The 20,818-nt window shown below is 37.4% G+C and overlaps 1 protein-coding gene across 4 annotated transcripts in view; it reads left to right on the top strand.

Moving 5' to 3' along the window:
• KLHL5 (kelch like family member 5) overlaps window positions 1-20,818 on the top strand; it is a 95,063-nt gene that overhangs the window by 10,648 nt on the left and 63,597 nt on the right. The window contains exons 2-3 of one of the 4 annotated variants that reach the window (XM_025290155.3): window positions 14,636-15,112; window positions 16,237-16,335. The exons of 2 other annotated variants lie outside the window; for them this stretch is intronic. In XM_025290155.3, coding sequence (XP_025145940.1) covers window positions 14,730-15,112; window positions 16,237-16,335 — 482 coding nt within the window. In that variant the 5' untranslated portion in view covers window positions 14,636-14,729. Of the gene's footprint in view, window positions 1-14,635; window positions 15,113-16,236; window positions 16,336-20,818 lie in introns of those variants that run through there. One more of the 4 variants, XM_006066130.4, reaches the window with a different exon arrangement.

Here is a 20,818-nt window from a genome sequence, read left to right as displayed (position 1 = left end):
ATCCTAAAGGAGATCAGTCCTGAATGTTCATTGGAATGACTGATGCTGAAGCTGAAACTCCAATACTTTTGGCCACCTGATGTGAAGAACTGACTCATTGGAAAAAACCCTGATGCTGGGAACGACTGAAGGCAGGAGGAGAAGAGGACAACAGGATGAGATGGCTGGATGGCATCAGCGACTAGATGAACATGAGTTTGAGTAAGCCCCGGGAGTTGGTGATGGACAGGGAAGCCTGGTGTGCAGTCCATGGGGTCACCAAGAGTTGGACGCGACTGAGCGACTGAACTGAACTGAAGGAAGTAAGGAGCCCACACTGGAATGTAAATTAACTACATCACTAAGCATAGTGTTTGGAGAAGGCAGTGGCACCCCACTCCAGTACTCTTGCCTGGAAAATCCCATGGATGGAGGACCCTGGAAGGCTGCAGTCTATGAGGTCACTAAGAGTCAGACACGACTGAGCGACTTCACTTTGACTTTTCACTTTCATGCATTGGAGAAGGAAATGGCAACCCACTCCAGTATTCTTGCCTGGAGAATCCCAGGGACGGGGGAGCCTGGTGGGCTGCCGTCTATGGGGTCGCACAGAGTTGGACACGACTGAAGTGACTTAGCAGCAGCAGCAGCAAACACAGGGTTTGGATCCACTGACACTTTTTTCATGGTGAGACTTTCTCCTTGAAGGAAGCAGTGCATTAATTTATGTTCTGGCACATGTCTTGTGGTGTATCTTCTTGTGTATCTTGTGGTGGATACACCACTGGTCTAATGGATTCGGTATTCTTACTCTTTCAAAAGTGCTTTTAAGTTCTCTCTCCGTTTCTGGAAGCCATAAGTGGAAATCACAGATGGTGGGTCGTGGTGGGCATGGCTTATGCAAGAAAGAGGACCCAAATTCAGTAGGAGACCCATAGCAAATATGTGGCATTAACCCTATATGAAAAGATTTGTGAATGAATGTGCATTTATGTGTTTTAACTTGAAATAAAATCTTTAAGATTATGCAAATACAATTTTTATGCTTACTGACTTTTTCATTTAATGGAGCAGCTATTGATTTCATCCAACAATGGGGCTTTTATTATACTCGAGTTCCAGCTAATTAGAAATGTATCTTTGACCTCTGCAGCTGTCAGGATCCTGTGCTTGCCCCTGTATATTTTTACCATGCTGTATTGCAACTTTAAAATTGAAGGTGAATTCCTGTGTTGTAATTCGTTCCAAAACTGTAGTCCTTTTTGCAGCCTTCATAGAGTTTCCAGTCCAGGGAAGAAAGTAAACATTAAGTAAATAATTTCAATGAGATTAAGTTATCTGAGCAAGTAGTTGGGATGCTATGTCATCACATAGCAAGGAGGCATAATTTAGTTTAAAGGTTAAAATTTACCCCACTTAATCTTTTTTACCTTGCTGTTAAGTAAGTATAGATCACAATGCTTTTAGGGTACAGCAGGAAATAAAATGCTTGGTTAAATGGCTGTAACTATGAAACTAGTCTTCATTTTCTGTGTATATAAGAGTTTGCAACTTTGAGTTTTCAATCTACCGTGTAACTTAAAAAGTTAAACTAAATCTCTTAGTTTGTTATAGCTGAATTTAAGTTAAATACTTATTTTTAATTTTACTGATTAATTGGAAATATTTCCCAAGTATTTTTAACAGAGTGAAAAACTTAACATTGTGCTAGAAATTTAATTTGGTATTTCAGACTGTATTTCTAAGCTTATTTTCGTTACAAGAGAAATTTTGATGTCGTGTTTTTGGTAACTATTGGAAAGAATGCAAAGATAATCAGTGTTAACAGCCCAGGGTATATCTATCCAGGCTTTAAATTTCTGGTTTCTTAAATAGATTGCAGATTAATTTTAAACTATAAGCTAAACATGGGCTTACCAGGTGGCTCAGTGATTAAGAATACACCTGCTGATGGAGGAAATGCAGATTCAAACCCTGGGTTCGGAAGATCCCCTGGAGTAGGAAATGACAACCTGCTCCAGTATTCTTGCCTAGAAAATTCCATGGACAGAGGAGCCTGGCAGGCTACTGTCCATGGGGTCACAAAAAGTATGACATGACTGAGAGACTGAGCATACATGCAGGAAAATAGGGTTCTAGACTCCATATTCCTAGCTATTGGGTTGCTAAATACATAATTAAAGACAAATTTGTCTAAAGTCTCAATCTTACTGAAACTGTATCCTTCTTATATATATCAGATCAGTACAGTTCAGTCGCTCAGTCATACTCTTTGCGACCCCATGGACTTGCAGCATGCCAGGCCTCCCTGTCCATCACCAACTCCCAGAGTTGACCCAAACTCATGTCCATTGCTCCAGTACTCCTGCCTGTAAAATCCCATGGATGGAGGAGCCTGGTAGGCTGCAGTCCATGGGGTTGCTAAGGGTCGGACATGACTGAGTGACTTCACTTTCACTTTTCACTTTCATGCATTGGAGAAGGAAATGGCAACCCACTCCAGTGTTCTTGCCTGGAGGATCCCAGGGACAAAGGAGCCAGGTAGGCTGCCATCTGTAGGGTGGCACAGAGTCGGACACGACTGAAGCGACTTAGCAGCAGCAGCAGCAGCATCTCCATTGAGTTGGTGATGCCATCCAACCATCTCATCCTCTGTCATCCTCTTCTCCTCTCGCCTTCAATCTTTCCCAGCATCAGGGTTTTTTGAAATAAGTCAGCTCTTCATATCAGGTGGCCAAAGTATTGGAGTTTCAGCTTCAACATCAGTCCTTCCAATGAACACCCAGGACTGATTTCCTTTGGAATGGACTGGTTGGATCTCCTTGCCATCCAAGGGACTCTCAAGAGTCTTCTCCAACACCACAGTTCAAAAGCATCGATTCTTCAGAGCTCAGCTTTCTTTATAGTCCAACTCTCACATCTATACATGACTACTGGAAAAACCATACCCTTGACTAGATGGGCCTTTGTTGGCAAAGTAATGTCTCTGCTTTTTAATATGCTGTTTAGATTGGTCATAAAATTTTTTCCAAGGAGTAAGCATCTTTTAACTTCATGGCTGCAGTCACCATTTGCAATGATTTTGGAGCCCAAAAAAATAAAATTCAGCCACTATTTCCACTGTTTCTCCATCTGTTTGCCATGAAGTGATGGGACTGGATGCCATGATCTTAGCTCTCTGAATATTGAGCTTTAAGCCAGCTTTTTCACTCTCCTCTTTCACTTTCATCAAGAGGCTCTTTAGTAGTTCTTCACTTTCTGCCATAAGGGTGATGTCATCTGCCCTTATATCTGAGGCTATAGATATTTCTTCTGGCAATCTTGATTCCAGCTTGTGCTTCTTCCAGTCCAGCATTTCTCATGATGTACTCTGCATATAAGTTAAATAAGCAGGGTGACGATATACAGCCTTGACATACTCCTTTCCCTATTTGGAAACAGTCTGTTGTTCCATGTCCAGTTCTAATTGTTGCTTCCTGACATGCATACAGATTTCTCAGGAGGCAGGTCAGATGGTCTGGTATTCCTGTTTCAGAATTTTCCACAGTTTGTTGTGATCCACACAGTCAAAGGCTTTGGCATAATCAATAAAGCAGAAGTAACATGTTTTTCTGGAACTATCTTGCTTTTTTGATGATCCAGTGGATGTTGGCAATTTGATCTCTGGTTCCTCTGCCTTTTCTAAAACCAGCTTGAACATCTGGAAGTTCACAGTTCACATAGTGTTGAAGCCTGGCTTGGAGAATTTTGAGCATTACTTTGCTAGCATGTGAGATGAGTGCAATTGTGTGGTAGTTTGAGCATTCTTTGGCATTGCCTTTCTTTGGGATTGGAATGAAAACGGACCTTTTCCTGTCCTGTGGCCACTGCTGAGTTTTCCAAATTTGCTGGCATATTGAGTGCAGCACTTTCACAGCATCATCTTTCAGAATTTGAAATAGCTCAACTGGAATTCCATCACTTCCACTAGCTTTGTTCGTAGTGATGCTTCCTAAGGCCCAGTTGACTTCACATTCCAGGATGTCTCACTCTAGGTGAGTGAGCACACCATCGTGATTATCTGGGTCACGAAGATCTTTTTTGTACAATTCTTCTGTGTGTTCTTGCCACCTCTTCTTAATATCTTCTGCATCTGTTAGGTCCATACCATTTCTGTCCTTTATTGAGCCCATCTTTGGATGAAATATTCCCTTGGTATCTCTAATTTTCTTGATGAGATCTCTAGTCTTTCCCATTCTGTTGTTTTCCTCTATTTCTTTGCACTGATCATTGAGGAAGCCTTATCTCTCCTTGCTATTCTTTGGAACTCTGCATTCAAATGGGTATATCTTTCCTTTTCTCCTTTGCTTTTTGCTTCTCTTCTTTTCACAGCTATTTGTAAGACCTCCTCAGACAGCTCTTTTGCTTTTTTGCATTTCTTTTCCATGCGGATGGTCTTGATTCCTGTCTCCTGTACAATGTCATGAACCTCCATCCATTGTTCATCAGGCACTCTATCAGATCTAGTCCCTTAAATCTATTTCTCACTTCCACTGTATAGTCATAAGGGATTTGATTTAGGTCATACCTGAATGGTCTAGTGGTTTTCCCTCCTTTCTTCAGTTTCAGTCTGAATTTGGCAATAAGGAGTTCATGGTCTGAGCCACAGTCAGCTCCTAGTCTTGTTTTTGCTGACTGTACATCTGCATCTTTGGCTGCAAAGAATGTAATCAGTCTTACTTCTGTGTTGACCATCTGGTGATGTCCATGTGTAGAGTCTTCCCTTGTGTTGTTGGAAGAGGGTGTTTGCTATGACCAGTGCATTTTCTTGGCAAACTGTATTAGCCTTTGCCCTGCTTCATTCTGTACTCCAAGGCCAAATTTGCCTGTTACTCCAGGTGTTCCTTGACTTCCTATTTTTGCATTCCAGTCCCCTATAATGAAAAGGACATCTTTTTTGAGTGTTAATTCTAGAAGGTCTTGTAGGTCTTCATAGAACCAACTTAGCTTCTTCAGCAGTACTGGCCGGGGCATAGACTTGGATTACCGTGATATTGAATGATTTGCCTTGAAAATGAACAGAGATCATTCTGTCGTTTTTAAGACTGCATCCAAGTACTGCATTTCGGACTCTTCTGTTGACTGTGATGGCTACTCCATTTCTTCTAAGGGATTCTTGCCCGCAGTAGTAGATATAATGGTCATCTGAGTTAAATTCACCCATTCCAGTCCATTTTAGTTCACTGATTCCTAAAATGTCGATGTTTACTCTTGCCATCTCCTGTTTGACCACTTCCAATTTGCCTTGATTCAGGAACCTAACATTCCAGGTTCCTAGGCAATATTGCTCTTTATAGCATCAGGTCTTGCTTCCATCACCAGTCACATCCACAACTGGGTGTTGTTTTTGCTTTGGCTCCATCTCTTCATTCTTTCTGGAGTTATTTCTCCAGTGATATCCAATAGCATATTGGGCACCTACCGAGCTGGGCAGTTCATCTTTCAGTGTCCTATCTTTTTGCCTTTTCATAATGTTCATGGGGTTCTCAAGGCAAGAATACTGAAGTGGTTTGCCATTCCCTTCTCCAGTGGACCACATTTTGTGTATGTGTGTGTGTGTATATATACATATATAAAACATATATGTATATATGTTAGTTGCTCAGTCATGTTGAACTCTTTGCAACTAACATACATATATAAGGATACAGTATCCTTCTTACTTAACCTATTTATGTTAATATTAGCGTTCGTATAGTCACCTCTGCTTCCCTCATAGCTCAATCAGTAAAGAATCTGCCTGCATTGCAGGAAACTGGGGATCGTTTCCTCGGTCGGGAAGATTCGCTGGAGAAGGAAATGGCAATGTACTCCAGTATTCTTGCATGAAGAATCCCGTGGACAGAGGAGCCTGCCAGGCTACAGTCTATGGAGATGCAAGAGTCTGACATGACTTAGCGACTCAACCCCCATAGCCATCCATGTTTGAAAATGTTGTCATCTTTGACCTCTTCCTATCCATTTGACATGGGCATTTTATAAGGCCCGACCCTGTAGTAGGTTTTAACAGCCACTCCCCTTTCAGATCTCATTGCCTCTAGCCAAGGTTACTATCCTCTTACCTCAAAGTTTTCTAACTGATTTTCCCACCAATGGCATCTTCCCTTACAAATCCATTCTTCACTTGCCAAATTAATTTTTTGAGACATACTTCAAAATTCTCAACTCAAGAACCTCATCTTTTCCCAAATAAAAGACATATTTACTCCTTGATAATTAGTAAAGGTTTCATTGAAAACCCTCTTCTGCTGTATTTTAAGACCTTTCAGATGAAGGTGTGTGCCATTAATTTTGGAGAAGGAAATGGCAACCCACTCCAGTATTCTTGCCTGCAGAATCCCATGGACGGAGGCCATTAATTTAGTCATTTATTCTTTGGTCTAAATTCAGGAAATGTTTGAATGTTGTGCACTATACAAGTTGTTAGGAGTATAGTGACCCCTGCCCTGATGAATTTTGCTATTTTCTCATCTTTGAGTTCTTTCTACATATAGCACAATTTATTGAGTTTATATAATTACAGGATTCTTTTTTACCTTTATAATGTTTGCTTTTATAAGTTTGGAAAAGAGGTACAGAGTATGTACTATATTTCTGAAATTAAAGTTAAAATTAAATCTCACATATTCCCTGATCTAGGTACTTAATGAACATTTTCTGATATCGTACATTTTAAATTTTTAGTGGAATTAAATGTCTTCAAATTGTTAAAATAAGCCAAATTCTGATAAAAGACCTAATTTAACAGTTTTAAAAGTATCCTAGAATTACCAAACTTTAAAAGTTTCTTTGAAATCATATGCTGTAACTTATTTTAGTTGAGAGGAAAACTGGGGAGGTGAAGTACTGCTGAGTTAGTACAGTAAATTAGTTCTTGATGTGTTTTATGCCATATATATTACTGGTATATAAAACATATATATATATGGTAATATATATGTTTTATGACATGTATATTTAGTATATATTAAAACTATAGGAATAGATTCATTAAAATTGATTACTCAATTTTAAAATTGATTACTCAATAAAACAAACACTGTTGTTTTTGAAAACTCCATGTGCAGGGAGATTTGTGTAATAGTGATTACCCATATAAACCAGTTACTGGATGACTGTAATTTGAATTGCTGAGTGAAGCCTTAGCTTTGAAAGCCACACTGTTGAAGTGAGCTCATCAGCAGTCTATCTTAATGACATCTCAGTGTTGCTATTGTCATATTGAATAACTTCATCTTATAAATTCACAAACTAACATTTGAGCAGTTTTGAAGCAGAAGTTGCATGTGGATTCCTTAATTACATTTTGAAAAATGTATTCATAATTGACACATCTATTTTAAACAATGTGTGACCCTTTGTATCTCAAGTTTAAGTAAAGCAAAGTTATTAAAACAAGAAAGAGTTACAGTATAATTTGATAATCGATTTGAAAAAAAGTGTTATGTTGATCTGAAAAGACATTTGTTGTTTAGCCAATAGATGTCAAAGTGATAAAAATTTTTATACCCAGAGAACAAAATAGAAAAAAAGAAACTCTTAGAGTAATATGTTGTGAATTTTCCTAAGTTGAAAAAATACTAAAGAGGTTTTCTCACCAGCAGTAAATGTTTTCTAATGTTCTTTTTAACATTCAATTCTTAAGTTTATTTTATAATTCCAGAAGTGTACATTTCAAGTATAAGTCTTTTATTATTGCTTTTATAGTTATGGATTCATTCATTCATTAGAGAAATACTTATTTAGCACCTGTCTTTCAGATACTGTTCTAAGGGCTAGGTACAGCTGTGAGCTAAAGCTCTACTGCAGCTAATTTGTGGTGAGCAAAAAGCTAACAAATAAGTGAATAAACATCTAATATGCTTGATGGTGACAAGTGCTATTAAAAAAAGGAAGAGGGTCAACGATATAGAGAGTGATGATCTAATTTATATGTGTAACCCTTGCAAACCATTTTAATAATTTAAGTGTAATGACTTTTAGTGTGTATTAATCTTTCATCAGTAATTAAGAAGTACTTCTCATCAGAATTGGATAAATTTTTGAGTGAAACAATATGATATTGTATAATAAAATTTACTGGGGCAGAAGAAAAAGTCTTATTTAAATTAACTCTGAATTCCATGCCATGAAAACAGTAATGCCTAAGTTTACTACATATTTTTCCTAAGGAAAATATTTGGCCCAAGAATTCAGTGTTAACACTGGGAAGTAGTTTTATAGACCCTTTTCTGTCATGGTAACTATAGCAAGCTACTTTATCAATAGATAATCTTTAATAGATGTTGTTAAAGTGAAGATTCTTTTCCCAAAATACATACCCAGGCTTAAGCTTAGGCAGAAATTGTTAGAGACCTAGCTATGAAGGATTTTTCAGCAGATTCTGTCTTTCAGGAGGATTTTACAACTTTGCTTACCTAAATTCTCTACATTTGTCATTATTCACTTCTGTTCAGTTGTTCAGTCGTGTCTGACTCTTTGCGACCCCATGAGTCGCAGCACGCCAGGCCTCCCTGTCCGTCACCAACTCCCAGAGTTCACTCAGACTCATGTCCATTGAGTCGGTGATACCATCCAGCCATCTCATCCTCTGTCGTCCCCTTCTCCTCCTGCCCCCAATCCCTCCCAGCATCAGAGTCTTTTCCAGTGAGTCAGCTCTTCGCATGAAGTGGCCAAAGTACTGGAGTTTCAGCTTTAGCATCAGTCCTTCCAATGAACACCCAGGACTGATCTCCTTTAGAATGGACTGGTTGGATGTCCTTGCAGTCCAAGGGACTCTCAAGAGTCTTCTCCAACACCACAGTTCAAAAGCCTCAATTCTTTGGCGCTCAGCTTTCTTCACACTCTCTTCCAACTCTCACATCCATACATGACCACTGGAAAAACCATGGCCTTGACTAGATGGACCTTTATTGGCAAAGTAATGTCTCTAATTTTGAATATGCTATCTAGGTTGGTCATAACTTTCCTTCCAAGGAGGAAGCGTCTTTTAATTTCATGGCTGCAATCACCATCTGCAGTAAATTTGGAGCCCCCAAAAATAAAGTCTGACACTGTTTTCACTGTTGCCCCGTCTATTTGCCATGAAGCGATGGGACCAGATGCCGTGATTTTGTTTTCTGAATGTTGAGCTTTAAGCCGACTTTTTCACTCTCCTCTTTCACTTTCATTACCCTTATTCAACTTGACATTTAAAAATTTTCTTGTATCAATTATTAGAGGAGAAACTAAAGAATTAAATAAAATAACGGAATTAGATCTTTTAAATATTTTAATGGTCATGTTGTCCTCTTTCTAAGTTTTAATTTTTCTTTGATTAAACTTGCTAGAAGGGAAGAGATTTTTAGAGCTAGGTCTCTAATTCTCTCTTTTTATTTCTTAGTTGTTTAGTTTCACCTCTATATTATTTCATGACTCCTCCTAGAGGAGTTTTCAACTTGAATAGATGGCTTAGTGCATGTCTTTTCTTTCCTTTTAAAATAATCGATGCATTTAGAAAGTCACAGTCTTACAGTAGAGGAATTATCCCACCTACAGTGACTATCCAAACTGTCCACTATGCTTAGGTACCATCCGTTTTTCTTTTATCAAAGTCTTACTTACTTTTTTGCTCCAGTGCTCCCACCTACAATAATCAGTCTCACCTTCCTGTTGGATCATTCTCATCATTCTAATATGTTCTATATATTTTTAAATCAACAAATACGTAGACAAAGTAGATCCATTACCTTGATTCCTCTCAATTCTTCCAGCCGGTGGTTCATTGAAAAAGCAAGAGAGTTCCAGAAAAACATCTTTCTGCTTTATTGACTATGCCAAAGCCTCTGACTGTATGGATCACAACAAACTGTGGGAAATTCTGAAAGAGATGGGAATACCAGACCACCTGACCTGCCTCCTGAGAAGCCTATATACAGCTCAGGAAGCAACAGTTAGAACTGGACATGGAACAACAGACTGGTTCCAAATAGGAAAAGGAGTCCGTCTAGGCTGTATGTTGTCACCCTGCTTATTTAACTTATATGTAGAGTACATCATGAGAAATGCTGGGCTGGAAGAAGCACAAGCTGGAATCATGATTGCCAGGAGAAATACCAGTAACCTCAGATATGCAGATGACACCACCCTTAATGGCAGAAAGTGAAGAACTAAAGAGCCTTTTGATGATGAAAGTGAAAGAGGAGAGTGAAAAAGTTGACTTAAAGCCCAACATTTAGAAAACTAAGATCATGGCATCCAGTCCCTGATGGGTAGATAGATGGGGAAACATGGTATGAAAGTTAACTATCCCTTCATGGTAAATAGATGGGGAAACGGTGGCAGACTTTATTTTGGGGGGCTCCAAAATCACTGTAGATGGTTTGACTGCAACCATGAAGTTAAAAGATGCTTGCTCATTGGAAGAAAAGCTATGACCAACCTAGACAACATATTAAAAAGCAGAGACAGAGGGATGGAATGGGGAGGGAGGAGGGAGGAGGGTTCAGGATGGGGAACACATGTAAACCTGTGGCGGATTCATTTTGATATTTGGCAAATCTAATACAGTTATGTAAAGTTTAAAAATAAAATAAAATTAAAAAAAAAAAAAAAAAGAAAAAAAAATAAAAATAAAAAATAAAAAGCAGAGACATTACTTTGCCAACAAAGGCCCATCTAGTCAAGGCTATGGCTTTTCCGGTAGTCATGTAAGGGTGTGAGAGCTGGACTATAAAGAAAGCTGAGCACCGAAGAATTGATGCTTTTGAACTGTGGTGTTGGAGAAGACTCTTGAGAGTCCCTTGGACTGCAAGGACATCCAGTCAGTCCACCCTAAAGGAGATCAGTCCTGAATGTTCATTGGAAGGACTGATGTTGAAGCCGAAACTCCAATATTTTGGCCACCTAATGCAAAGAGCTGACTCATTGGAAAAGACTCTGATGCTGGGAAAGATTGGAGGTGGGAGGAGAAGGGGACAACAGAGGATGAGATGGTTGGATGGCATCACCGACTCAGTAGAGATGAGTTTGGGTAAACACTGGGAGTTGGTGATGGACAGGGAGGCCTGGTGTGCTGCAGTCCATGGAGTTGCAAAGAGTCGGACATGACTGAGCAACTGAACTGACTGATAATACTTATTGTTGCCTAGTGGGCCTGTAAAAATAAATAAGAAGGATACACTCACTCTAGTTTTGAAAATATGAGTTTTATGAAAGTTAACTATCTTTTCAAATTTAAAATAGACATACTTTCAACCCAGCAATTCCACTTCTGTGAATAAATTCCATAGATAACAAAAGTCTCACAAGGATTTTTATCTCAAAATTATTTTAATAGCATAAAGCAAGTGTAAAATCAATCTGCATGCCCACTAGCAAGGAAATAGTTTAATAAATTGCATTTTACAGTTACGAAATATTATGCAACTATTATAAGATCATTATTAGTTTATATTTCCATGTATATAATTTTAGTGAGAAAAGCAAAATGCCAAAAATATGTATAATGTAATCTCTTTTATAAAACAAAATAATAAAAACTCCTACATATGTGTATGTAAGTTTGGATATGAATTCTATAAACATGGAGAAAGATGTGAAAGGCTATACACCAAGCTATCAGCATTGATTACCAGGAAGAATGAGTGGTGAAGATTGACAAAATAAGTGTCTCAGTGAAGAAAAGCATGCAGTGTGAGCCTGCCGATGTAGAAGGATGGGGCAGGCGTTGTATATACATGCATATGTATGTATGTATGCAACTAAACCCATGAGCACTACCGCAGTGGTTAAAAACTTCTGCTTGGCCTTTGTCGACCAAGGATCCTAGTTTCTCTTTAATCAGAAAGCCTGTTTCAGGAGCTAATCTCCCGCCTGCATCTCTAGCCTACTCAGAAGAGCTTCTCTACTTAAGAGGTATTTAATGCATTTCTCAGTTCCTCTGTGAAAAGGGTCTTTGGCCCCTCTTGGGACTGGAGGCATGGTTCAACATTGTAACATTCACGTCTTTGGATTTCTTGTCTATCACATACTGAGAAATGTCTGGCACCTTAGTGGCCTTTAAAGTCCATTCTTGTGTTCAGGCTTCAACCAGTCAGCCAAACAGCAAAACAATTAAAATTAGTTATTGAAGCTAGCACATTGTAAATGGACTCTCTGGTAAGTGTTCTCATATTGACAGATTGAATCCAATTTAACATTTTATTTATGTAAGTTATATTTATTAAGATAAATTCTTTATTTGTAATGTTCATTTAATTATTTTCTCTGCCACAATAAATAGCCCTCTTAAAAGAAAGATCTTTGTTATTTATCTTTCTACCTCTTGTGGTGCCTTAAGCATATAAATACTTGGTAAATATTGTACTTATTTACATGAAGACAGTGATGGTAAGATCATCACGAACTACTGCAATGGCCTTTCTTCATTGTGTGGGTCTGTACTTACAGATATTTACTATCTCTGGCCCCTGCCCACTCAGTGCCCTCTTTTGTCATTCCAACAACTAAAAATCCATGCCCCCTAATTTCGGAGTGTGGGAGCAGAGGGGTTGGTGCTACTCTTGTTGAGAACCATAAGGCTAGAGTAATTGGAGAAGCCTTTCTAAGGGGCAGCAGTGCCGGTGATAAACCCTGAAGGATGAGTGGATTTCCAAAACTAGAGAAATTGGGACACAAACAGCATGTGGAAGAGGAAGCACCATAATGTAGGCTCTGAAGTGGTGTGTCCATGTTGGAAAATAGTTAGAAACAAAGTTGGATAGGTAGAGTGGAGTTAGAAGGTTGTGGATAGAAGGAGTCTGGCAGAGGTGAAGAAGAGGGAAAAGTACTATTTCATACTGTAATGCATGCTGCATACTACTGCCAAATTAACTTTCTAAAAGCATTGCCCTCTTCAGCAGTCCACTTAACATTGCCTGCTAGCCTTTACACTTTGGCTCTGTGCTCAGGACGTTTTATGTCATCTTATGCATGCAACTTTGTCTCTTACTGCTCCTTAAAATGAATTAGGAATGTCTGGTTGGCTGATCAAACTGATAGCTCCTCCTCTTTCTTTGTCAGTATGCTCACTTCATGCTTTTATTGATATATTTCTTCCTTGATAAAACCTTTCATCATTCTGCCTAGGCAACTTCTTCCCATTCTTAGAAGCCTTCTCCCTAATCAAACTGACCCATAGCACTCCACACCATGCTGATATCTCCTTTCTCTGTCTCACAGTATTTATGGTTTGTTGTACACTGTTTGGCACAGAATTGTATATGGCTTTTCATGCCTCTCATTCTTATGTCTCTGAATAATTTTTATTCGCCTACTAAAGAGCTGTGTAAGGTTAAGGTATATGCCTCACAATATTTTCTAAGTCTCCAAAGCAGCTTTGCTTTTTCTTTTTTTTTTTGGTCATTTGAAAGATATTGGGCACCCTGAAAGCTCAAATTCTGTATTTGTACATTTGTAGGTAACAAAATGTTAATACTGCAGCATTATAGTGTTTCTTATATTTAAGTTGTTATTTTTTGTTTCAGTACTTAGTTTAATTATTTTTGAGGGTAAGAACAAAGATGTATATTGGTGTCCCCCACAATGCTTGGTAGAGTGTCTTGCTTACAGTTACCATTCAGTATTTTAAAATTTGATTGTATTTGATAATATTTATATTTGCTTTATCAATGTGCCTTAGCTATAACCATGTTCAGACCATTTGTTTTGTCAATAGCAGAGGATACCGTTAGGGCATTTGTACACCCAAGAAAGAATCCTGTCCCACCTAGGTATCTTTCTTGAGCCATATTTTCCTTTTGCTAAGTAGTGTCATAGAAATTTGTCTACTGTACTAAATCAGAATGGCACAGTCATAATTACAGAGCCATACTGACTTCAGGTTATTTATTTGAAAAAGAGTAAGTATTGTGTTATTTTGATCCTTTGTAGTTTCCAAACTTTTTCTTTCTCTTTAGTCTTCTCAATATTCTTTGCTCAAATGAAGTCCTACCCAGTATTGTACTATATTAATGAAACACCCTCCTTTCCTTAAGGGAGAAAATAGAAGTGGAGAGCAGTAAACGGGAGCCCCACCTTTGTATTTCTCCTCCTTTCTCACCCCCATCCAGAGTACAGCTTCAACATCACTATAACTCATCTAATTTAAAAATGCTTTCTAAAAAAGTGATAGTGAAATTTCATTTAGGAACTTAGTATAAAAATAGAAATATTTTAGTTTTACAGTGATTTTTAAGTACAAAGGAAAATGCTGTGGAATACATTTCTTGTTTCAGCAATAAAAGAGTTAACATACTAAGCAGCAGAGACAGACACTGCAACGGGATAGTGCTTTCTGTCTCTGTCATTTGTGGTTTAAGAAAAGGGGGTGGTGTTCTGCATTTAAAAGGACTTTAATGAATGCTGTCAGTGTTTGTGAGAGCTAATGGTCAGTAAGGGAAAGGAGAGCAGGGGAAAGTCTAGCTGCTTCAGGATAGGTGGATGAGAGTTTGCTCTGATTGAACGGAATGTTCCACCGTGTTTCCTCTTTTTTTCATTGTCCTTTGTTCTTTATAATCTGATATATTGGTATAAAAGTAAATGTAGATATATATGTGAATGTGATTTATTTTCCTTTCAATTTGTTTATTGTGTACAGCAGGGCATATACTTCTCTTGTCTTGGTTGGATGCACAAATCTGTGTGCAGTGCTTTTTGCCCGTTGCCTAGACGATCACTTGGTTTCTCTGAGGATGTCTGGTTCTCGTAAAGAGTTTGATGTGAAGCAGATTTTGAAAATCAGATGGAGGTGGTTTAGCCATCAAGCATCATCTCCTAATTCTACAGTTGACAGCCAGCAGGGAGAATTTTGGAATCGAGGACAGACCGGAGCAAACGGTGGGAGAAAGTTTTTAGATCCATGTAGCCTGCAATTGCCTTTGGCTTCAATTGGTTACCGAAGGTCCAGCCAACTGGATTTTCAGAATTCACCTTCTTGGCCAATGGCATCCACCTCTGAAGTCCCTGCATTTGAGTTTACAGCAGAAGATTGTGGCGGTGCACATTGGCTGGATAGACCAGAAGTGGATGATGACACTAGTGAAGAAGAAAATGAATCTGATTCCAGTTCATGCAGGTTGATTATTTTTTTTACTGTTAGAAATGGGGTGTGGGGGGATATTCTTTATACTGTTTAAAATAATTTAGTATTATTGTTTAAAATCGATGATTATACACATACATGCCTCTCTCTCTCTCTCTCTCTCTCTCTCTATATATATATATAGTATGTAATGTGGTTCTTTTACTGGGATTTTTTAATGTTCTAATATTGATTTTAATTCTAGAAAATTATAAAGACAACAAATAGCTTTCATTTTGAAATATCTTGTGCTCCATATATAGATCTGGCTCTGCCTTGAAAATAATATATGTTAGCAGTTCTATGCATCATGCCTTGTAGTTTGCTTCATTCATGTACCTTCTATAGTCTTATAGCAAAACTATAGGAGACATTTCTGTAGTACAAAACATTTTATGACATTTGTTTGCAACGGATTATAGTCATGTTTTAATTTTAGTGAAAGGTTTTACCAGGAGATGCACATAGTAGTTGCCAGTAATTTTTATTTACTCCGTTGTGGTTGTCAATAATCTTTTTCTTATGGTTATTTCTCTTTGTCCTGTGTTGCAGCCCTCTTGACTAATACAGAGAATACAGTAGCACGTCTCTTTCTAAGATGACAGCTACTAATTCCTGTTACCTTCACTTCACTGAAAATTGTGCTATTTAGGGAAATGAAGGACATTCCTTCAGGAAAGTATAAGGGAACGTAGAGGAGCTAGATGTGGTCAGCTGGTAAAAGGGGGGCAAAAAGAAGGGGAATTGAGTTTGAAAATTAAAAATTGGTTAAATTCATATGACTTTATCCATCTTCACCCATGGAGCCAGGCTTTACTTTTGAAATGAATTTTCTTCTTAATCAGTATAAACTACTATCACATCTTAAGAAATAAGTTAGAGCCTGAAAGTCACCCTTCTGATTCATCTTCACTCAAAAATATTTAAAGGCTTATTTTTCTAGATTAATTACTGGATCCTTTTTCTTTTAAAATTTCTCTGCAGGTTTTGATAACACTTGTAATTTGTATCTTGGTTATTAATAATATAGGCATCATAAGAGATGGAGACAAAATGAGTTCATATATTGAAGTATCTCTTACTTGGGGATATTTACCACCTTCTCTTCTAATCTTCAGAATATGGAATTCTGAACTGTGGTGTTGGAATAATAACAAATATAGACCAGTCATCTATGCTCATTTGTGTAATGGAGAGAGGGGAATATCTTTACATAGGTAACTAGTATATTTAATTTTTAAAAATTTAATTAGTTCATGATTTAGCATTATATTAAGAGAATAGAAGCCACTGATAATTTTCATATGGAGATCATTTGAATTAATATGGTTTCATTGTTTTGTGTTTTCTTTGGATACTTGTTGCCATAAAAGGAGTGATTTATTTAGTAAAAGCTTCAGGGTTTACCATTTTTGTGAGAAATCAAAGAGTAATCATCTTTGCATTTGAAAATCAATATAATGTATCAATAATATTTTAACAAAATTAGAGGAAAAAAATAAATTCATTCATTTATCAGCATAAGTTATAAAAATCTTAACATGTGTCTACTACCTGGAGAGATTATACATATGTGAGGGAGTATAAAATTTGTATACATGTATATAATCTTACGTTACACACACCTGGGTCACTGTAATTTACTTCCTTACAGCAAAGGTACTTTGCAAAGCTAATGATTACCGAAATTGAGTTACTCTATTCTTTAGTATCCACATTAAAATGTCATCTTGATGGGATAGTCATTATGACAGAAAAAGGTTGCTTTTTTTTTTTGGACTTAGATTGCTGTGTGCATAGTTCAAGAATATATAATTGATGTTTTTATTTGTAGGAGTTATAAAAATCAGAAAATTATATTTTCTAAAATTTAAAATGAATGTAGTTGTTTTTAAAATGCTAATAGAGAAGATTGAGAAAGTAAATAATAAGGGAATAAACAGTTCACATCTGCAGTGATCAAACTCTTTCTAAATTATTATTTCAAAAATGTACTTAGAGAAAATGTCTTCAATTTTTAGATATGAGAGGAAATGTGTCAAAGAAATTTAATATTCCTGGTGGCTTAAAATTTCTGTCCCAACATCTTACTGCAAAAAAAGGGAAAATCATTTTAGACTTTAGAAATGTCATGTGTGTGTGTACTTTTACATTTCCATTTTTCTCCAGATTAAATGTATCTAATTTTCATATCCTTCTTCAGTCCTCCAGTTCTAAGTCTTTGATCTTCATCATGAGGAATACATTTATTTGCTGCCAGCTTTTTGATTAAGTGAGCAATCTCTCTAGGTGGTTGCCCTTCTACTGTAAACAAATCAAAAACTATCACTGTTAATGTCAAAAGAAGCTACACTGACATTCATCAAATTCTGTATATAACGGGAATAGTTCTTTTCCTTATATAGTACTTGCAATAAAATATATAGCAAACATTTTATTTCAGTATACCATAGACTGACATGACATGATGGGGGAATACATATGATATACGTTTCATCAGTTGTATTCAAACCTGCCTGGCTCTTCAACTTATGGTAATTTCTGCTGTCTCACAGCTAAGTGATTTAAAAGTTTCTTATCTTTTAACTTTGATCTTGTGTCTATAGCTTAGCCACTTTCTCTCCAATGTCATTACTTTGTTATTAAAATACAAACTTTGATTTTTACACCTTGAGGAATTTTAGGCCCTGAGTAACAGAATTGTGATCTTTTGTGTGAGCAGTAGGTTTCTATGACTGTAACTCAAGATGAATTTTCACCAGGGCCAGTCAGGTTTACATGATAACTCGTCATGGGACCATAACATAAACACAGTTTACACTGTATTTGATTGGCCAACTTTGAAATTATGGTATTTTTACATAGTGAAGAAATTTTCATTATCTCAACCTTGTTTATAAAGTTAAACATTTTTTATATCAGATTATTTTTTAATTTATTTAAAATAGTAGTAGTATTTAAAATACTACTGTATTTTATAAATATCCCACTAAAATAATAGCTAATACTGACTGGGTTTTTAATATCTGTGACACATTGTTCTAAGCACTTTAGTACTGTATTACATCATTTAGTCTTCACAGATTTCTGAGTTAGATTGTCACTATTGTCATTCTAACTGTAGGGATGAGACCAGTGAGGCACGGAAAGGTTAAGTAACTTGCTCAAAAATAGTAAGTAAAATGAAACTGCATTTTTAAAAAACTGAAGTTTATATTTTATAACACTTTCAGATTTACAGGAAAATTACAGAGATAATGTAGTGAGTTCCTATATATCCCACACCCAGTTTTCCCTATTATTTCCCTAACAGTTATTAACATGTTCGAATATGGTGCATCCATTACTGTGAACCAGTATAATACCTTATTATTAACTAAAGACCATACTTTATTCAGATTCCCTTAATGTCTAAATACCTAAAGTTCTTTTTCTGTTACAGGATCCCACCTAGGATACCGATTACATTTAATCATCATATATCCTTAGGCTCCTCTAGGCTGTGACAGTTTCTCAGACTTCCCTTGTTTTTGATGACCTTGGCAGTTTGGGGATTAGTGGTTAGGTATTTTGCAGAATGTCTTACTCAGTTGGGATTTGTCTGATACTTTTCTCATGATTAAACTGGCGTTATAAGTTTTAGGGAGGAAGACCACAAAGGTAAAGTGCCATTTTCATCACACCCAAATCAATGATAGATATCATCAATCTGACTTACCATTTTTGACCTTGGTCTCTTGGAAATAGCGGCATTTTGAACCCAAACCATTAACATGTAAATTTCATGCACAAATACCAGTAGGCAGTTTTCTGTGACTTTTCATTTAATCACTGAGTTCACTTTGGATTAACATAATAGTTACTGATTCATTCTAACCAGTTTTACCTTCTCAACTAATTTTCTCAGCGTTCAGTTCAGTTCAGTCGCTTAGTTGTGTCCGACTCTTGGCGACCCCATGAATCGCAGCCCGCCAGGCCTCCCTGTCCATCACCAACTCCCGGAGTTCACACAGACCCACGTCCATCAAGTCGGTGATGCCGTCCAGCCATCTCATCCTCTGTCGTCCCCTTCTCCTCCTGCCCCCAATCCCTCCCAGCATAGCCACCTCTGACTGATTTACAAGTATAATCTCTTGACAGCTATTTACCGACAGTCATCAGATCCATCGTATTCATTGCTTGCTATTCTGTTTCAGCAGATATCCTTGAACTCTTCTGTTCCTTGGTCTGATTTGCCTTTCTTTGACTCATCTTGAAAACTTTTAGGCCCTTCTCCTCTCCCAGCAAGGGGTTATCTTCATAATATAGCATTTCTCAAGTGCTAACCCTTTTTTCTTGACCCTTTTTTTTTCTCATTAGAAGCATTCTTTATTTAATAGAGGTCTAGATTAGGACAGATCTTAATAGGAGCATAAATTTTAAACCCAAGAATTTATGTAGAATTAATTGAAAGTAATTAGCAGTGTCTCTTTCTGTTGTTGACTCTTTTTAATGTATGTTTTTATGTCAAACATCTTCTTGTTTGAACTAGTCTGTTAATTCTGATTCATTTTAAAATTAAAATCTTATACATCTCCACATGAAAAAAACCTTTGCTTCCAGAGATGGCAAAGTTCTACTATATTGTACCTATATCAAGAAAGGACGTAACGTCCTCCTCACACATAAGCCCAAGTCATGGATTCCCTTGACATAAGCTATAGAACCTTTCCCCAGAAAACCCTCTGTATGTGTGTGTCTATATGTGCATGTATGTACACACACACATGTTAAATATTTCATACAGGGTTCAGTTCAGTTCAGTCGCTCAGTCGTGTCCAACTCTTTGCAACCCCATGAACCGCAGCATGCCAGGCCTCCCTGTCCATCACCAACTCCCGGAGTTTACCCAAACTCATCTCCATTGAGTCAGTGATGCCATCCAACCATCTCAGTCTGTCGTCCCCTTCTCCTCCTGCCCTCAATCTTTCCCAGCATCAGGGTCTTTTCAAATGAGTCAGCTCTTTGCATCAGGTGGCCAAAATATTAGAGTTTCAGTTTCAACATCAGTCCTTCCAGTGAACACCCAGGACTGATTTCCTTTAGGATGGACAGGTTGGATCTCCTTGCAGTCCAAGGGACTCTCAAGAGTCAAGGGACTCTCCAACACCACAGTTCAAAAGCATCAATTCTTCGGCACTCAGCTTTCTTCACAGTCCAACTCTCACATCCATACATGACCACTGGAAAAACCATGGCCTTGACTAGACAGACTTTTGTTGGCAAAGTGATGTCTCTGCTTCATAAATCCCCTAAAGCCTATCTTTACATTGTATCAATCAGTGTTCTTAGTTTTAAGCAACTGAAACTGACTGGCTGGTTTAAACAGAATAGAAATTTATTGGAATCATTAGTTCCCAAAAAGAATTAGCTTAGCAAAACGGCTAATGGATTCTAGAGTTGTACAACTGACCTTTGTAAGTCCAAATTTTTAAGGCAGAGGAAACTTTTATGACACTTAACTGCTTATATGTTCATCCATTTGTAACTAGACAGTGAAGTTTTACATTTTTAGAATTGGATAAATTAGGCATGAAAAACAGTGATACAGACATACACACAATCACTCATATGCACAAAGCTGTATAATTTGGCCATTTAACTTTAAGGAGTATGTTAGTAGAGAATATGCTAAGATGATATAACAAAGATATTCAGAAA

The sequence above is a fragment of the Bubalus bubalis genome, chromosome 7, assembly GCF_019923935.1.
Source record: "Bubalus bubalis isolate 160015118507 breed Murrah chromosome 7, NDDB_SH_1, whole genome shotgun sequence".
Taxonomy (NCBI): Eukaryota; Metazoa; Chordata; class Mammalia; order Artiodactyla; family Bovidae; genus Bubalus; species Bubalus bubalis.
This window is presented reverse-complemented; position numbering and strand designations above follow the sequence as displayed.